The 18,002-nt window shown below is 42.6% G+C and overlaps 1 protein-coding gene across 7 annotated transcripts in view; it reads right to left on the bottom strand.

The window, feature by feature from the left end:
* Window positions 1-2,419: 2,419 nt before the first annotated feature.
* The window catches only part of POFUT3 (protein O-fucosyltransferase 3), a 97,209-nt gene continuing 81,626 nt past the window's right edge, over window positions 2,420-18,002 (bottom strand). For 5 of the 7 annotated variants that reach the window (XM_027122808.1, XM_027122809.1, XM_027122806.1 and 2 more), the window contains one exon: window positions 11,699-13,694. In XM_027122808.1, coding sequence (XP_026978609.1) covers window positions 13,470-13,694 — 225 coding nt within the window. In that variant the 3' untranslated portion in view covers window positions 11,699-13,469. Of the gene's footprint in view, window positions 4,189-11,698; window positions 13,695-18,002 lie in introns of those variants that run through there. The other 2 variants (XM_027122811.1, XM_027122810.1) reach the window with 2 other exon arrangements.

The following is an 18,002-nucleotide window of genomic DNA, read 5'->3' on the forward strand; positions in this document are numbered from 1 at the left end:
AGGAGACTCACCTGCAGAGAGAAGCAGACCCTGAGTGGGCAACAAAAAGTAAACGTGCTAAGTCTCAGACCAGTTGAGACAGACCAGACAAGGAGAAGTTAATGAACTGTGGCAGGAGCGACTCCCAAAGCCTACCTCCTCATTGAAACTCTTAAATGAGCTAGAAGGTAGACCCCCAAATCAAAAACTCTTCAATGTTCTTCCTCGTTCCCTGTGGGTATGGGGCTGTGCACACATGTAAGTATGTACACGTGAGCTTATCCTGTCAACTGTCAAGACCATTTGGGGGAATGGGTTGTCCTGTTCCCTCCTTCTCTACACTGGAGTATAATCTTGGTGATTACAAAGGAGAAATATACAATGTGTAATGAAGGAAAAGAAGAGAAAATAATAATAGTCTTTGAGGGTACTAGGGAAGGCTTCACTGAGGAAATCATTTGAGCTGAGTCTTGAAGCATAAATAGGGATTCATCAAACTGATATTCCGAGCAGAGGAAATAAAAGTGTATACAAAGATGCAGAGGTCTGAAGAAAGCATGGAGTGTTCAGGCAATGTACAGTCAGTTTGGTACAGCAGAGCACAGGGGCATGCTAATAAACGGGGAAGATGTAAGAGGTGAGCTTAGAAAGTCAGGGAAGGGATGTTTCAGAAGAGTCTTTATCCCAGAGGGAATGTGTGCCTATTAAAGGATATTAAGCTAGGGAGTGTCTGATTTACAAGAGGAAGGTTTTTGTTGAAAGAAAGGTCCCAAAGTGAGCAGACTACAAAGTTGACACCATGTAAATAAATTGGGGAAAGGCTATGCAAAGGTCTTTGAGCTGCAAGGTCGAAGGATGTGGGGCATTACCTTGGAAGAGACACATGGAGCTCCTGAACTTGGTGGGACTAGACTGTGGTTGGTGAGGGGTCCTACACAAAACAGTGGCAGAAGGAAGGAACTGATGTGAATACGTTAAAAGAGTAGATTGCTAAATAGGATGGGTTAACATGGAGAGAGAGGATGGTCGGATGTGTAGTTTTAGAGATTTGACAGACCGATCTACGGAGAAAGATCTCAATTTCCATCTCGTTAAGGTCAAGGGGCCTGGGTTGAATCTAACTCAAGTTTCCCAGTGGGTAGTTGAACATACACTTTGATCATGATTAGAAGCGTGGCTTTGAGGAGAAAAAAATGTTTGATGTCAGAAAACAGCTCCCTGATTGTCTAGGGCCAGGAATGGGGGAGTATTGACTAGAAAGGGGAACAAGGGGTCTTACTGGGGTGATATACATGTTCTACATCTTGACTGTGGTGGAGGATACACAGCTGTATACATCTGAAAAAAACTTATTGAACTTGAGATGGGTACACTGTAGTTTATGTGATTATAATGCAGTAAAAGTTCATTTTTTAAGACGTTTTGTCTTAAGTATACGAATGATAGTTGAAAATGCGAAGTGGACAAGAGAGATGAGAAAAGTTATGGAGTGAGATAAGAAGAGGACGGAGGCAAGAACTGCATCACAGGGGTAGGAGAGGAAAACTCGCAAAATCACCAGCTAGTGTTTAGTGTTTAGCCATGAAACAGAATAGTACCATCTTACAGCTCTTTGCAGGGGACTTCCCTGGTGGCCTGGTGGCTAAGACTCCACGCTCCTAATGCAGGGAGCCCAAGTTCGATCCCTGGTCAGGGAACTAGATCCCACATGCCGCAACTGAAGATCGTACACGCAGCAACGAAGGTCCCACGTGCCACAACTATGACCTGGTGCAGCCAAATAAATATTTAAAAAATAAAAAAGCTCTTTGGGGGCTTATATGTCATCTAGTTCTACTTCATTTTACATATGAAGGAACGGGGATTCGTACTGAGGTAAAATGCTTTGCTCAAGGTCACAAAGGTAGTTAATAGCAAAGGCAACACTAGTTCCAAGCCAGGACCCCTGAGCCTGGGATGGCTCTGTCCTGGACTACTTCATCAGTGGGACTCAAATGTAAAAGGACACCCTACACCACAAAAAAGAGGTCCCACTGGAGTCCCACTGGAGTTGAGCCATATATTTATTTCCTCCTCTTAGTTACTGCTTTCTTGTGCAGGGCTCATCAAAGAGCCACGTGACCCTAAGAGCTTGCAGAAAGCTTCAGAAGACAAACCCACCTTCCACTATCTGAGGTTTTGGAAGTGAAAGGAATATGGTTAGATCTAGACGTGCACACCATGACTGAAAACAGAGAAGGCATTTTTTTCATCACACAGATATCTACCTACAAAGCAGGAGTTTGGGTTTTGGTTTTGTTTTCCTGGGATGACACATCTCTGCACATTGCACAGGCACCTTCTGACAAATCAAATAAATGAACATGTCACGAGTCAGTGAAAATTAAGAAAGAGGAGGTGTAGAGAAGGTATTGAACAATTTATCAAGCCAAACACAACCTTTCCGTTTTTATTTTATTTTATGTTTCTTCAAAAAATGAACTCACATAAGTGCACTTTTGTTTATAATAAGAAAAGAGACCAAATGTTGACTCCATTGGTGAGTATTGAACAGATGGAGCCAGAAGCATCGAGGGGAGAGGAAATGGAGACAAATACGGTTGTCATGGTTTCTTTGAGATGCAGTAAACGAAGGGACCCAAATGGACAAGGGAAGCCCCCACTGGGTAAAACCACGTCACTCCTTTCTTTTTAGGTAATTGCCAAGCTCACTTGGAAGGTCTGAAGTCCATGGGAGATGAGAAAACAGCAACGCTGTCGCTCACCCCTGGCTATTCTCAAATTATTTACCCTGGCACCATCCTATCCTCCCATATAACAGACATCAAACAATTAATGACTACCTCAGATTAATCTGTTACCCCAGTGGGCAGTGCCCTGCAGAAATATGTGACACATGTAAACACAAGATGTGAGGGAAGCTGGGCACTGCCCGAGACCAAGTTCTCTGTTTCATTGCGAGGCAGCAAGTACATATGCGAAGAACAGCACTGTGAAAGATCTGTAAATCCTGGTGACACTTCAAGGTCCCTGTCTTGGTGTCACTTTCCAGTCCTCTCCAAATTAACCCAAATCCACCTCCACTGTATTCCAGGTAATATGTAGATTGGACGAGAGCTTGATATACCTGTATTGCCCAATCATGTCCCCATAATTTGTTTATGGGGGTGTTGGAAAAGGAGAGAATGGGAGTAGAGAGGGACCCCTTCTCAACAGCTTTTTTGAGGGTCAGATTGAAGTCCAGCGCAATGAAGACTGTCTCTACGTGATGGAGAACAGGCGAACGTCGGAAACATTCAAACGTTTGGCTGAACTCACGTGTTTTGTCTGGAGGTTCTGATCAGGTTGATACAAGGTCTTTTCCAAGGTCATCGCAGAGGCTGCCAGCGCTGAGATCAGACTGTTTCAACCCCGAGTTCTACAGCAGTCCCCGTCCGGTGCCTGCCAAAACGGATTCTTCCCAGTCCACACAAGATTAGGGGTTGTTTTCTCCTTGTTCTCCATGCCCTTCGTGAATGACCCTCTAGCTTGTTACAGACCAGTGCAACATGAGCAGAGAGATCCCGTGTCGAGGGGAGGAATGTGGCTGTGTTTAGGAAACACTGGTTCTGGGGTGCTGGGTGGTGACACGCCGGGCACCCGAGCCAGCTGCAGACAGAAGGAGGAAGGGGGGCTCACCGTGGCTCGGCTGCATGTCCTCAGAAGCCAAGAAGAGCAATTTTTAGGCTGTTGAAATGTATCTCTCTCGTGAGTCTGTCCCCAAAGCCCAAAGCCTGCAACATCTCATTTCCTCTTTGGGGATTTCCTGAAATCAAAACGGAGATGTTGGCCTCTGTAAAGAAACCTGTAGGAAGACTCTTCTCTGGAACTAGGACCGTGTGTCTCAGCTTCAGTGTACAATTTGGCCTCACCAGCTTGAGGCTCTTTTTCCGTCTCCTCTGGAAGTGCATGTCCCACACCTCTCCTTCATTGCCCATACCCTCTGCTCCTGGTCACTGGCACTGCCCCTCAGTTTTTGAAAACGCAAAAGCCTCTTATTATGAAGTTTATTTGGAGGTATTGCTTTTCCAAAAGAGGGGGGCAGAATAGGAGTTTGGGGGAACCACATTATCCCCTATAATTGCAAAACTGAAGGAAATTTTGGATAAGCATCAAATTCGAAAGAACACAGCCTTGATGAATGGTATCTTTGTTTCTTAGATCTGGGACCTGTGTGGGGAGGGTGGAAATGGGCATAATAAGTAGGCCATAGGAAATGACATCACACACTCTTTTCTTTCACCCTTAAAGCTGGTGCTCCATAACCGTGATCATGGTTTACTAGAGTGTCACTTCCAAGATCCAAACATTATTTTTTTCTGAGTTCTTGTTGTTCACACAAATACATCATCATTACTTCACAAGTCCTTTGTGAGCTTTGCTCTGCCAGCTCTCACAATGGGGAAGAAGGACTTGTGCCTACAGAATTGCATGAGCTTCTGCAAACAAACAGGCGCAATACTAGCAAACTGAGACCTTCCCAAAGATGGGAGTGTCTAAGGCCAATGTATGGGCTTTCCCAAGTGTTTCACTTCCCCATATAGACAAACCAAATTACTTATAATTCCAATATCACGAGAAAGCTTCTGAAGAAGAAACAGACTGACTTATAAGCACGACACAAACTCCCCTCCACTAGTAAAGAATTTCATACCTATTTTAAAGGCTGTAAGGGTAGGACTAGATTTTTCCGTATCAGTGGGGATAGGGACATGTTTTTTTCAGAGGTGCTGTAAAGAACTGCAGCCACCTCTTTCTCTCCCCACGGGAGAAAACAGAGTGTGGCGGAAAGAACGTGAACAAACAAAACAATCTTGGGTTTGAAATTTGGACCTGTCATTTATGAGTGATATGGTATTGCATAAGCTATGTATATAATTACTGTGTCCTGCTTCCCCATCTTAGGTGAAGTAAAATACAGTTCTTTTAATATGAGCTTCCACATTCCCTATCTCAAAAAGGATTTTTTCTCAAGGGAAGCCTCCTACACTGTTGGTGCAGCCACTATGGAAAACAATATGAAGGTTCCTCAAAAAACTAAAAACAGAGCTACCATATGATCCAGCACTCCCACTCCTGGGCATATATCTAGAGAAAACCAAAATTCGAAAAGATATGTGCACCCCAATGTTCACAGCAGCACTACTCACGATAGCAAGACATGGAAGCAACCTAAACGTCAATCGACGGTGAATGGATAAAGAAGATGTGGTACATATATACAACGGAATACTACTCAGTCATAAAAAAGAATGAAATAATGCCATTTGCAGCAACAGGGATGGACCTAGAGATTATCATACTAAGTGAAGTAAATCAGACAGAGAAAGACAAATACCATATGGTACCACTTATATGTGGAATCTCAAATATGACACAAATGAACCTATCTACAAAACAGAAACAGACTCACAGACGTACAGAACAGACTTGTGGTTGCCAAGGAGGAGGGAGTGGGGGAGAGATGGATTGGGAGTTTGGGATAAGCAGATGCAAACTATTATATATAGAATGGATAAACAAAAAGGTCCTACTGTATAGCACAGGGAACTATATTCAATATCCTGTGATAAACCATAATGGAAAAGAATATGAAAAAGAATATATATATGTATAACTGAATCACTTTGCTGTACAGCAGAAATTAACACAACATTGCAAACCAACTGTACTTCAATTTAAAAAAAAAGATTATAAAAATTCATTTTCAACGGCATCCCTAGAGTTACTGCAAAAATAAACAAATTATGGAGGGGGCGTCAGAGCAGATGTGTTTCATTTTCTTATTTCTGCTTCATCACCTCCAGGCTAAAGACATACACTGAAGTTGGGATTTTAGACCATGAAAACAGGAAGTAGAAGACATCTGGGATTATACTTTACTACCTAAAGATGTTCATCTAAGTGACCTGCATTCTCTCAGACTAGCAGATAATATTATTTCACTGGTGAAATGAGTCTTCTTATTGATGGTGTGTGAGCTATATACACGATGACTGAATGCGGCTTCTAAGATAAAACTTTTTCAGGTGCTGCAACTAAGTGAATATTGACTTGCCCCAGCCCCTGTACTGAAGGCGAACAGATGGAGTTTAGCCACACAGCAGGACGGCTTGCCCGGTGAGTGCACCGTTGTTATTGCCATTCCCAAGTCAGTTCTTATTCTTGCCAGAAATCACATGACGTTGACAGGAGAAATGTCTCCTCTTCTGGGGAACAGGAATAAAACAATGGAGTAAAAAATGAAAAGAACAGAGAAAGGATTTGCTTTCAGACTTGCCAACTCACTCTGAATCTGAACTTTCAGTACTTTTAACCATCTTGTCAATATAGCACATTTAATACACTCTATCAATATAATCCACTTATATCATATCTCATGCTTCAAATAGAGTAGTAGAAATTCAGGAAGTAAATTCCATCTCAAGGGGCTCTTACAGAATAAAGAAACAAAACCTTCCTGGAAGTGGTTTGTATTTTGCTAAGGCGTTTCCATATTCATTCCCCTACCAGAATTAACACGGAAGCTCTATGGTGGCAGGGGTTTTGTCAGTATAGCCTCTTGGCCCAGAATAATTCCTGGCACATATTAAGTGCTCAATAAAAAATTATTGAGTAAATTAATAAATTCCAGGCAGCCTGACATTCTGAGTGACCCAAATAATGATAATTTCCTTGATAATATTTTAAAAATAATTTTCTTGTTCTTGAATACATTTTTTCCTTGTTTCCCTAGTGAAAAAAACCAAAGGCTTCTTTTCCTTCATGGAAAGTTCTGATTACCTTTTACCTTACCCCAATTTTCAAGTGATCAATAATTTTAAAAATATCCACTAGAAACTCCATTTTCCCTTATGGAACACTTCAACCAAAAAAACTAATTTAAAACAAATGCTCTCTCTCTCTAGTATATAACACTATTTCTTCCTTCCTTCAAATTATAAAAACAAACTAATAAACTAAAAACTCCTGGCCTTTCTCACCTTCTGAGATGGCCCACACTCTATCTGTGGAGTGTGTTTCTCTCTAAATAAATCCACTTCTTACCTAAAAAAAATAAAAATAAAAATTCCTTTACACGTCATCACCTCTGTTTCCATTCAATGTCAAAAGTAACATTTGTTAGTCTCATCAGGAAAGTCTCAAGAATCAGGAAGTTGTCAAGTTCGAAGTGGTGGAAATTAGTTTTCCAAAATTTTAATTTTCATTTGAAAGCTGAAATTTTATCATTGGCAACAAAGTATTGGTTCTCTTAAAGTGACAGGCTCACTACATTTCCATGAAGTTGACTGACAAAAACCCATCACTGAACAACCCACAGTTTGCCAGACACTCTTTTGAGCAAAAATGGTTTTCCAGGGAAAAGTTTAGCTCACAACTCAAACAATCACACAGTGCTTTTCTTTGAGATTCCCATTGTGCTTTGGTGTGCAGCAGACATGCTTTATATATACGCCCCATTTTGTCACATAGAATATTAAAAAGACATGTACTCAAAGGTCAACGTTTTATAAAATTAGTCATTTTTATTACTTCATCAAGGACATCATTAAGTAAACCGGCTGTATTTTTCTGTGAGTGTGACTCATCAGATGAGTCTGCAGTCACGTTTACTCTGTATACATAAGAAGCAATCTATGTGAGGCTCATTCCAAAGGCTCCTGGGATACTGCCCTTGCCTTAAAACCATTAACGGCACCAGCTACCTACACTGATAGTCTCTAAAATCTTTAATTACCTACTCAATCAGTTTTTTTTTTAATTAAGGAGTTTGTGATAGTAAAATTCCAAGTATTCCTAATGGCCTATTGGGGCTGGTTGTATAACCTCCTCTGGTGAGCAAAGCTGGATGATGAAGTAAGTCATGGTTTGCAATGGGAAATAAAATAGGGAACAAATTTTTGACTTAATGTCCACAATTCTCCTGGAGACACTGATCAACGTTCAGTCCTGATTCACTTCAGAAGCTTCAAGAGACAAAGAGCTGAACGGCTCATGTCACTGGCTCCAGGGGGATACCACAGAGCAAGGGTAGTTATCAGGGAAGAAGCCCAGGAAGGTGAAAGGAGCTCTCTGTTGATCATGATAGGTCATACCCTCCTGGGGATACAGTCCGCCTCTGACTGACCCCAGGCTTGGCTGTTAAGCCCAATGAGTTGAGAGGACAAAAATCATGGAGGGTCACTCCTGCCCCTGCTCACACCTTGCATCCTGCCCAAGTCCTTAATAATCCCCCTTCCACCAGCACCAACGGGGTCACTAATTTAATGGGTTGGGCCCAGGATATTGATGAGGTCACATTTACTAGTCAGAGAGGTTACTATGACTTAAAAGGGAGCTCTCATGCAACGCACCCCATATTCTTGCATCCATAGCGAGTGGAGAGCAAAGAGGGCTTGTCTCCTAGGAGGTTTTCCCCTATTTTATTCCTGTTTTGATCCTTGGTTAATGAGTAAGCAGGGTGAGGACCTACAGACTTTCTCTCCTTTCTCTTGGCACATTGAACAGGCTGGTCCTAAGACTGAGAACTGAGAAACAGAAAGGCCACAGAAGATGCTCCTTAGGCTTCAAATCTAGATTATATGTTCAAATCTAGATTATATGTTCAAATCCAGCTTTTACTGGAGTTCATTGCACTGGGTTTATTTGGGTTTGCACAGCTACTATAAAGAGGTCGCTGAGTTTCATTATGCTCTTGGAAACTTTGTGTAAAACTCCATCAGAAATCCCATGGAAGGGAGAGACAGTTATAGCACAATTCAAGCTTTCCTCTGTCCCTGGTTTTAATACCATCCGCGTATCACAATGCCCCTCTCACCTTGTCCTGCTTGTATCTGCTACAGTGCCTACCACAATGCCCATCGCATAACAATAAATATGTTTGAAACAACTAAACGAAGAACAAAAGGGTACCATCCCTGGTCCAATCATCAGTCATTCCCTTTTCCTGAACCAATCTCAACCCGGGTCTTCACAAACAGAAGGGTGATGGCCACAGATAGCTGGAACAACTACAGCTCGCATTTACTGAGAGAAGTATGAACACAAGCTTACTTAATCATCACAACCACCTCACAGGGAGCAAACATGACACATGAGCAAGATACAGCTTTAAAAGGTCGAATAACTTGACCAAGGTAATAAAGATGGTACATCAAAGAGTAGGGACTAAAATCAGGTCTTTCTCATTCCAGTCACAGCTCATAATTCTATATTCCCTCTGAGTTCCTAAAGCATTTTCATTTCTGTAATCAAAAGGAAATAAAGATATATGTTGACATTAGAATTACGCGGTAAAGATATTATTATCTAAGATATTACCTAACGACAACAACAACAAAAATGGAAACAAAGGAAAGAAATTTCCGAAAGAAGGGCGAAGAAATTCTTTGTAAAATATTCAAGATTGCAAAGGTACTTGAAACATAAACTGACTACCTTTATTTGTGGCCTGTGGGCTTCTATACTGTTTACTTTGAAGATTCTAAGAAAGACATATGTCATTTATGCAGAGTTATACCCTCCTGACTTTAGATAATCAACATTATTCATTGAAAATTAACTTTACACTGGATTCCCCTAAGGAACTGTTGTCTTTAGCAGGAATTATGTGCTACTGATAATTTTTAATGCACAATATTACAATGGGTATTTCAAATTTCAAGTTCAGGTCTGGACTGTGCTTAGATCCTTAAGGTGTTCTATTGATACTGAGCCATTCTCCTACGTGTAATACACAATGTTTGACCCTGAAAGAACCATGCTCATTTTTGCCTTTGTCTTTATTTCTGAGAAGTACATAGAACACTGTATGCATTCAATCTGTTACTAATAATGATAATGACCTCAACCGATATTTTAGTTGCTAGAATCCAGTCCTTAAGAGCAACAAAGAAGCCAGTCAGCATTCAGATTCTGAAACATTATATTTGCTACGTGACCAAAGGTCAAAGTTGCCTCCATTTTCAGGTGAAGAAGTAAAGACTATTAACTAACATTAGTAATCATTTTCTTCAATATTTCCGAAAAGGTTTCTGCCCACCTCGTCATACTGCTTTGAACATCAGTCTTTGAGAAAATCCAAGTAAAGCGTACTGAAGCACTAAACAGAAAGCTGCACTGCAGGAAGTCCTTCACAGCCATGAGCCGTTCCACACAACAGCCTGTGAGGTAGGACACTTGCTGAGTCATATTTCAGAAATGGAGTCACTGAGGTAAAGAGAAAGGTGTCTTATGATGGGGTCAACACAGCTAAAATACACGGAGGGCCTTCCATGGAACTCCAAAAGCAGAGCTCCCGTTTTGCAGATAAGAATCACTCCATGACAGCAATTATCACAGACGAGAGGGCATTATCTTATTAATGAAAACCCTACTGCAAAAGACACATATGTTAAGCAAAAAATAATAATAAAGTCTCAAATCTATGGGTACTCAAAGAGTTCCAAAGAATCCTTGGTTTATTTTCTTGAAATACACCTCATTTTTATTTTTTAATTTTTTACAATTTCTTTATTTTATTTTATTTATTTTTGGCTGCCTTGGGTCTTTGTTGCTGTGCACGGGCTTCCTCTAGTTGCGGCGAGCAGGGGCTACTCTTCATTGCAGTGAGCGGGCTTCTCATTGCGGTGGCTTCTCTTGTTGCGGAGCACGGGCTCTAGGCACATGGGCTTCAGTAGTTGTGGCATGCAGGCACAGTAGTTGTGGTTCGTGGGCTCTAGAGCACAGGCTCAGTAGTTGTGGCCCAAGGGCTTAGTTGCTCCGCAGCATGTGGGACCTTCCCGGACCAGGGCTCGAACCCGTGTCCCCTGCATTGGCAAGCGGATTCTTAATCACTGTGCCACCAGGGAAGGCCTTACCCCTCATTTTTAATCCCATGAAATTCCCTCTCCTTTATCCTCTTCCTCCACAAAATTTTTATACCACATTAAATGAGCAATGATTTTATTTCACTAAATTTGCTCAGGGCTACATACTGCATACAGGTTTAGGAGGAATTTGATCGATGGACTCGTGAAGAAGAACCAAGCAGAACCAAAAAAACACATGAAATGTTGGGGTTTAAGACCTACATGCAGGGAATTCCCTGGTGGCGCAGTGGTTAAGAATCCGCCTTCCAATGCAGGGGACATGGGTTCGAGCCCTGGTCCAGGAAGATCCCACATGCTGCAGAGCAACTGAGCCCATGCGCCACAACTACCGAGCCTTCATGCCACAACTACTGAAGCCCGTGCTCCACAACAAGGGAAGCCACCGCAATGAGAAGCCCACACACCACAATGAAGAGTAGCCCCTGCTCGCCACAACTAGAGAAAGCCCACACGCAGCAATGAAGACCCAACGCAGCCAAAAATAAATTAATTAATTAAATAAGTTTAAAAAAAAAAAGACCTACATGCAGCACATAAGCACTGGGGGGTATCTGCTTAAGGCATTGTGAAGGAGAACTGAATCTACTCGATAATGTCTCATCAGAGGCACAAATCATATCCTGGGCTTTTTTTAAGAGTGGGGGGAAAAAAGAAAGAGAAGAAAAGAAACAAACAAATGGGTTTCCCTGGTGGCGCAGTGGTTGAGAGTCCGCCTGCCGATGCAGGGGACACGGGTTTGTGTCCCGGTCTGGGAAGATCCCACATGCCGCGGAGCGGCTAGGCCTGTGAGCCATGGCCACTGAGCCTGCGTGTCCAGAGCCTGTGCTCTGCAACGGGAGAGGCCACAACAGTGAGAGGCCAGCGTATCGCAAAACAAAAAGAAACAAACAAATAAACCCATTTAAAATACAACTTAATTCTGGCCTTTCCAATCCTTTCCATTTTGATATTATCAGATAAAAGAGCAGAGAGATAAATAAATTCCTTTCCATCCCCAACACTACCCAATAAGTATGCTTCCTCCTTTAAAGAAGAGTGTGCTTCCCTTGAAAAACACACAGTGGCTCTAACCTAGTTTGTTACTGTCCTAGTAAAAACACATACAAAATGAAACTTCTTAAATTTTGATAATTAAAGAATGTTACACAGAAAAGAACTTCCAAGACCAGCCCAATCACTTCTCTTTAGGTACAAAAACTAAGGCCCAGGGAGGTTAAGATATTTGTTCAAAATCATAGTTAGTTAATGGCAGAGCTAGGATGGAGAAGAACCCAGTCAGAGGGGAGAAACAATGTGACCCCTCTTGCTGCTAAAAGAACGTACCGGTTTCAGTCCTTATTTCTCTCGCACAGCCAGAAAGACAGCTACGTAAGGAAGAGATCACCCTTGGCAGGAACAGAAAGGCACTGGCCTGCGATACAAAAGCCGCTGGTGCCGAGAGTATGCTTTCCTCATTTTCCCCTGATGCCACATCAGGGACATGAGCACCCAGGACTCGTCCTGTCCTCTAGAGCTTACGTCTTTCCACAATAAAGAATATCAAAGCCGTCACACATTGGGTGGCAGCAGGCTTTAGTGTGATCTAGAAGCCACCCCACGCTCACAAGGAAAGAGAACGAGAGACAGTGTTTTCTCCTTGTCTTCCGAGAAGCTCCAGTAGAAGCTCCAGGTAAGACAGCTGAAACTGCTCTGTGACGGGATCAGAAATGACAGGGAATGCTCCCAAACTGGCAGGGCTGCCCTCCACTGCAGGCTGCGCGTCACCCTAAGACAAGACAAATCCGCTTCCACACCACTGGAGTTCCCCAGGGCACTCACCTTCATGCTCACAGCGATCAAAACGCACAGGCTGTCCAGCCTGAACCACAGGACTCTCTGTACTATTCTGCTCAGTGGGATAAGGGAACAAAGGGAACTACTCACCACTCAAAACACACAAGGAAGAGGCACGTCTTCCCAAGACATTCGCTCCAGGGAGGAACGGGGGAGGACGCAGGGCAAGGTGGTGCTAAGAAAGGCGGGAGAGGTGGCTGAAAGTATGGAAGAGGCAGAGATGTGCTATGTTCTTTAGATTTGGGGAGACAGCGGATCAACCCCACGCAGCCTTCACTACTCACTCACATCCCTGGAAACCAACAGATGGCATCCCTCATTGCCAAGTTCTAACGCATTTCATGTTCCTGCTCAGCGTCGGAACACTGGGCTTGCCAAATACCAATAAACACAGCCAGTGAGGTGAGTGTGAGAATCCACAGCTACACCCTCTGCCCTCCTTGCAAGGACTCTTTCCCTGCAGCAAGGAAAACACTCATTCTACAGGAGGTGAATTTCCACACAAGGCGGCAGGGATGTGGGTCCAGACATGTACACTGAAGGTGACCAGTGTTCATACGAAATATTTCTTTTTTACTATAAAAAACAGAGAAGTGACCCCTAGGGGTAACTCATATCTATTACTCAATAGAGCTCACTATGAGTACTGCACCCATTAATTCTCATCCTAGTGGGTTGTCCACAGAGCAGCTATTATATTCAGATATCAAGGCAACCTAGAAAATAGAACTCTGACACTTTTTGATATTAGTCCTTGAATACTAGGGCCCAAAACTCTTGAGTTGAAAAGTTTTGATTCCTATCAACCAGCCACCTTAGTGCTTGGGCTTCTTTCTTGGATTGTTGGAAGCTTGGTATCCACATCTCTCGCAAAGAGCTCCGATGTGGGGCGAGGGGTGAGAAAGCAAACGCTGTAGGCTCTGGACAGCTCAGGTGGGTAATGTCTGCCTTCCATCGTTTGAGTGGTAAGCCCTGCATTGAGAGAAGGGGCGGGTGGGGGGGAGAATTAAAAACATATTATTAAAAAAATAAGATAAGTTAACACAAGTCTCATGTTCCCCGAAGCAAGTACCTTCACTCCATAGAGTCCACAAAGTTACACGCTGAACAGTTGAAGGAGAAAGAATCTAACATTGAGAGTATTCTGTGCACTAGATACTTTGCTAGGCGTGTTACATAGCTTGTCTCATTCAGTCCTTCAATCCATTCAACATAAACAGTCTCGTGCCAAAGTACATTCTTATGGAATTTTATTTATTTATTTTTAATATTTATTTATTTATTTGGCTGCGCCGGTTCTTAGTTGCGGCATACGGGCTCTTAGTTGCGGCATGTGGGATCTAGTTCCCTGACTAGGGATCAAACCCAGGCCCCCTGCATTGAGAACGAGGAGTCTTGGCCGCTGGGCCACCAGGGAAGTCCCATTTATGGAATTTTAGAACACAGGGAAAAAGGAAGAGATTCTACAACATTCCTAAGAGGAAAAGACCAATTCTGAGGGTCAGAAGTTAGGATGGTTTTGGATTTCTGGACAGGAACACTGGAAGTTAAAAAGCAGTGGTGAAATTCATTGATGAATATTAACATTAGTTAGTTCAACTTTAAGGAGAAGAAGGGTATTTGCATAGCCTCAAAATACCTCCCCCCCCAGATATTTATTAATTATTGTGGTGGTTTTTTTTTTTTTTTTTTATTGTGGTGGTTTTAACATATGTCCACAAATTATTTTATATTCCTCCCTCAAGGAGGTGAAGCTTAATTCTCCTCCCTTTGAGGGTGGGCTGGACTTAGTGACTCGCTTCGTGGAAAGAGAAAATTAGCAACTTCACAGAGGAAAAATCTAGCAGACACCACCTTAACCAAGTGATCAAAGTTAGCATCACCAGTAACATGTCATGTTGATATCATTTATCCTCTGAAATGATACGATGAGAAGACCTTTTTCACCCCTGTGGTATTATTCTCCCAAATCCAAAACCCAAGTCTTAACATGAGAAAACATCAGAGAAACCCTACGGAGGGACATTCTACAAAGTATTGACCAGTCCTCTTCAAAAATGTCAAAGTTATTAAAAATAAGGAAAGACTGCACAACTGTCACAGACTTAAAGAGTCTAAGGCGACATGAGGAGTGATTACAGTCTGGTATCCTGGATCTGATCCTGGAACAGACAAAGGATATGAGTGGAGAAGCTGGTGAAATAGGACTGAAGTCTGTAGTTCAGTTCCTAGTAGTACTAACAGTCAATATTAGTTTCTCAGTGTTGACAAATGTGCCATGGTTATGTAAAATGTTAACATTAGAGGAAGCCAGGTGAAGAGAATTCAGGAACTTTGTACTATCTTTGTAACTCTTCTGTCAATCTAAAATCATTTCAAAATTTAAAGTTTTTTTTAAGCCAATAACAAAATGCCTTCAAAATTCTGAGAAAAACTGATGACCACTGTAATAGTTTACATTCAGCTAAACTATAGCTTAAATATTAAAATAAAATGAAGACATTTCAGGCAACCCCCATACACCAGGAAGCTATATGAGGATACAATCAACCCACAAAAGAGGGAAAGCTAAGAAAAAAGGAAGAAAACATACAGGAAACAGAAGTGTCAACACAACAGAAAAAGACAAGGAGATTCCCAAAATGCTGGGGAAGGGAGATCTCAGGCTGATGTTCTACACAGTGTAGAGGGCAGCCAGACGTATTGATGTATGTCAGAAGGCTCCGGGAGAGATTTACTCAGCAAGATGAAATAAACTGGATGCCTGGTATAGCTGAATGTCTTCAAAGGAGATTTAAACAATCAACAAGGATTGAATTAGTGATTAAAATTTTAAAATAAACAAGTAAGAAATAAGACAAGTATTAACTAGAAGGAAACCAAAAGCTGTACAAAGGGAAACAAATCATAGTATACTACATTGCTCGTATCTATCATCAGAGAAACACTGAATATCAAAAAATTAGTGTATAAGAGCATGTTATTTAGAAACATTGAGTAATAACCAAAATAATTAGCTAACTATGGTGATTAGTGGCTGCTTCTAGGGAAGGAGAAAAGGGAAAAGAAGTAGAAGACTTTTTTTTAAAACTAACTTTGCAGAACTATTTGATACTTTAACCTATGCACATGTACATCTTTTTCAAAAAAAAATTTTTTTTTAATGTGAAGATAGTAGGGTTTCGGGGGTGGAGTCAAGATTGCAGACTAGGAGGATGCGGAATTCACATCCTCGCACAACCAGGGCACCTACCAGGCATCAGTGGGCGACCACGGACACCTAAGGGGACGGGAGGAACCCCCAGCGACCGGGTAGTACATGGAATGTTGGGGGGAATGAGGGGGGAGGAGAAGTGGAGGCGGGACGGGACTGGAGCCCCTGAGGGGTGGCTGGGGGAGGGGAAGGGATCCGACACTGAAGGGGTAAATTGGGGGACCATTGGGAGGGCGGAGGATCAGAAGGGAGCATGGACAGGTCTCCCCTGCCCACTTGGGCCCCCGGGAGCCTGCTGAGATCCTGGGCCTGATCTTCTGCCCACTGAGGCCTCCTCCAGCCGCATGGGTCCTGAGGGAGTGGGAGGGAGGGAAAGGGGAGCAAAAGTAAAGGCCAGACCTCAGGGACCTGGCACCCCTGGGGGGTGGCTGGGGGAGGGGAGGAGTTCCTACACCCAGCGGGATCCACCCACAGTTAGGGGTCCAGTGGGGACAGGGGAGATGCTGGCGGAGACCCCTGAGGTGTGGCGTGGAGGAACAGAAGGGAACGTGGCCAGCGCTTTCCCTGTCCACTTAGGCACCGGGGAGCCTCTTGGGCTACCGGGCCTAATTCTCTGCCCGCACAGCCTTCCTGCTGCCTGCAGAGCCCAAGCCCCCCCCACCCCCCACCCCCGCCACCCAGGGCCTTAACTCCGAACTCCGGAACTCCACACTTCCGAGGTCCCGCTTTGGATCTGCTGCGTCTCCCCTTCCGCACAGGTCCTAGGCAGGGGCCCCACCCTATGCTTGAACGTTGCCCCGCCCAGGCTCAAATGTCACCACCCCAGACTAGGTCCCGCCCCTACCTAACTTCCACCCCTGCCTAAACTCCACCCCCCATAGCCAAGGCTTTTTTTTTCTTTTTTCCTCTTTTAGATTGGGGTTCTGTTTTACCTTGCTGTTGATTCATTTATATTTTTATGTTTTCTAATAAATCTTTTATTTTTCTAATTTTATTTTATTCTTTATACTTTGTTATCGTTCTGCTCCTTTAGGCTTGTTCCCCCCCCCTTTTTTCTTTTTTCTGTTGTGGTTTTGTTTTACCTTGTTGCAGTTGTTTAAATTATATTCTTATTATTCCTAATATATTTTTTATCTTTTAAATTTTATTTTGTTTTTTATTCTTTGTAAATTATACTGCTTTTGACTGTGCCATGCAGCTTGCAAGATCTTGGTTCCCATGCTGGAGGTCAGGCCCGAGCTCCTGTGGTAGGAGCTCTGAGTCCAAACCACTGGACTAACAGAGAACCTCAGACCCCAGGGAATATTAATCAGAGTGAGGCCTCCCGGAGGTGCTCATATCAGCACCAAGACCTGGCTCTATCCAACTGCCTGCAAACTCCAGTGCTGGACGCCTCAGGCCAAACAACCAGCAAGACAGGAATACAGCCCCATCCATAAAAAAAAAAAAAAAAAAAAAGATACAACAAAAAAATATGTTACAGACGAAGAAGCAAGGTAAAAACCTAAAAGACCAAATAAATGAAGACGAAATAGGCCACCTACCTGAAAAAGAAATCAGAGTAATGATAGTAAAGATGATCCAAAATCTCAGAAACAGAATGGAGAAAATACAAGAAACATTTCACAAGGATCTAGAAGAACTAAAGAGCAAACAAACAGTGATGAACAACCCAATAACTGAAATTAAAAACACTCTAGAGGAATCAATAACAGGATAAATGAGGCAGAAGAACGGATAAGTGAGCTGGAAGATAAAAAGGTGGAAATAACTGCCAAGGAGCAGAATAAAGAAAAAAGAATGAAAAGAATTGAAGACAGTCTCAGAGAGCTCTGGGACAACACTAAAATGCACCAACATTCGAATTATAGGGGTCCCTGAAGAAGAAGAGAAAAAGAAAGTGTCTGAGAAAATATTTGAAGAGATTACAGTTGAAAACGTACTGTTTAAAGAAATTAAAGAAGACCTAAATAAATGAACAGATATATCATGCTTATTGATTAAATGTCTCTATATTGTTGTCAATTCTCCCCAAATTGACATATGGATTCAACAAAATCCCAATG

Source organism: Aethalodelphis obliquidens, unplaced genomic scaffold (genome assembly GCF_003676395.1).
Source record: "Aethalodelphis obliquidens isolate GAN/ISIS:26980383/991018 unplaced genomic scaffold, ASM367639v1 scaffold25, whole genome shotgun sequence".
Taxonomy (NCBI): domain Eukaryota; kingdom Metazoa; phylum Chordata; class Mammalia; order Artiodactyla; family Delphinidae; genus Aethalodelphis; species Aethalodelphis obliquidens.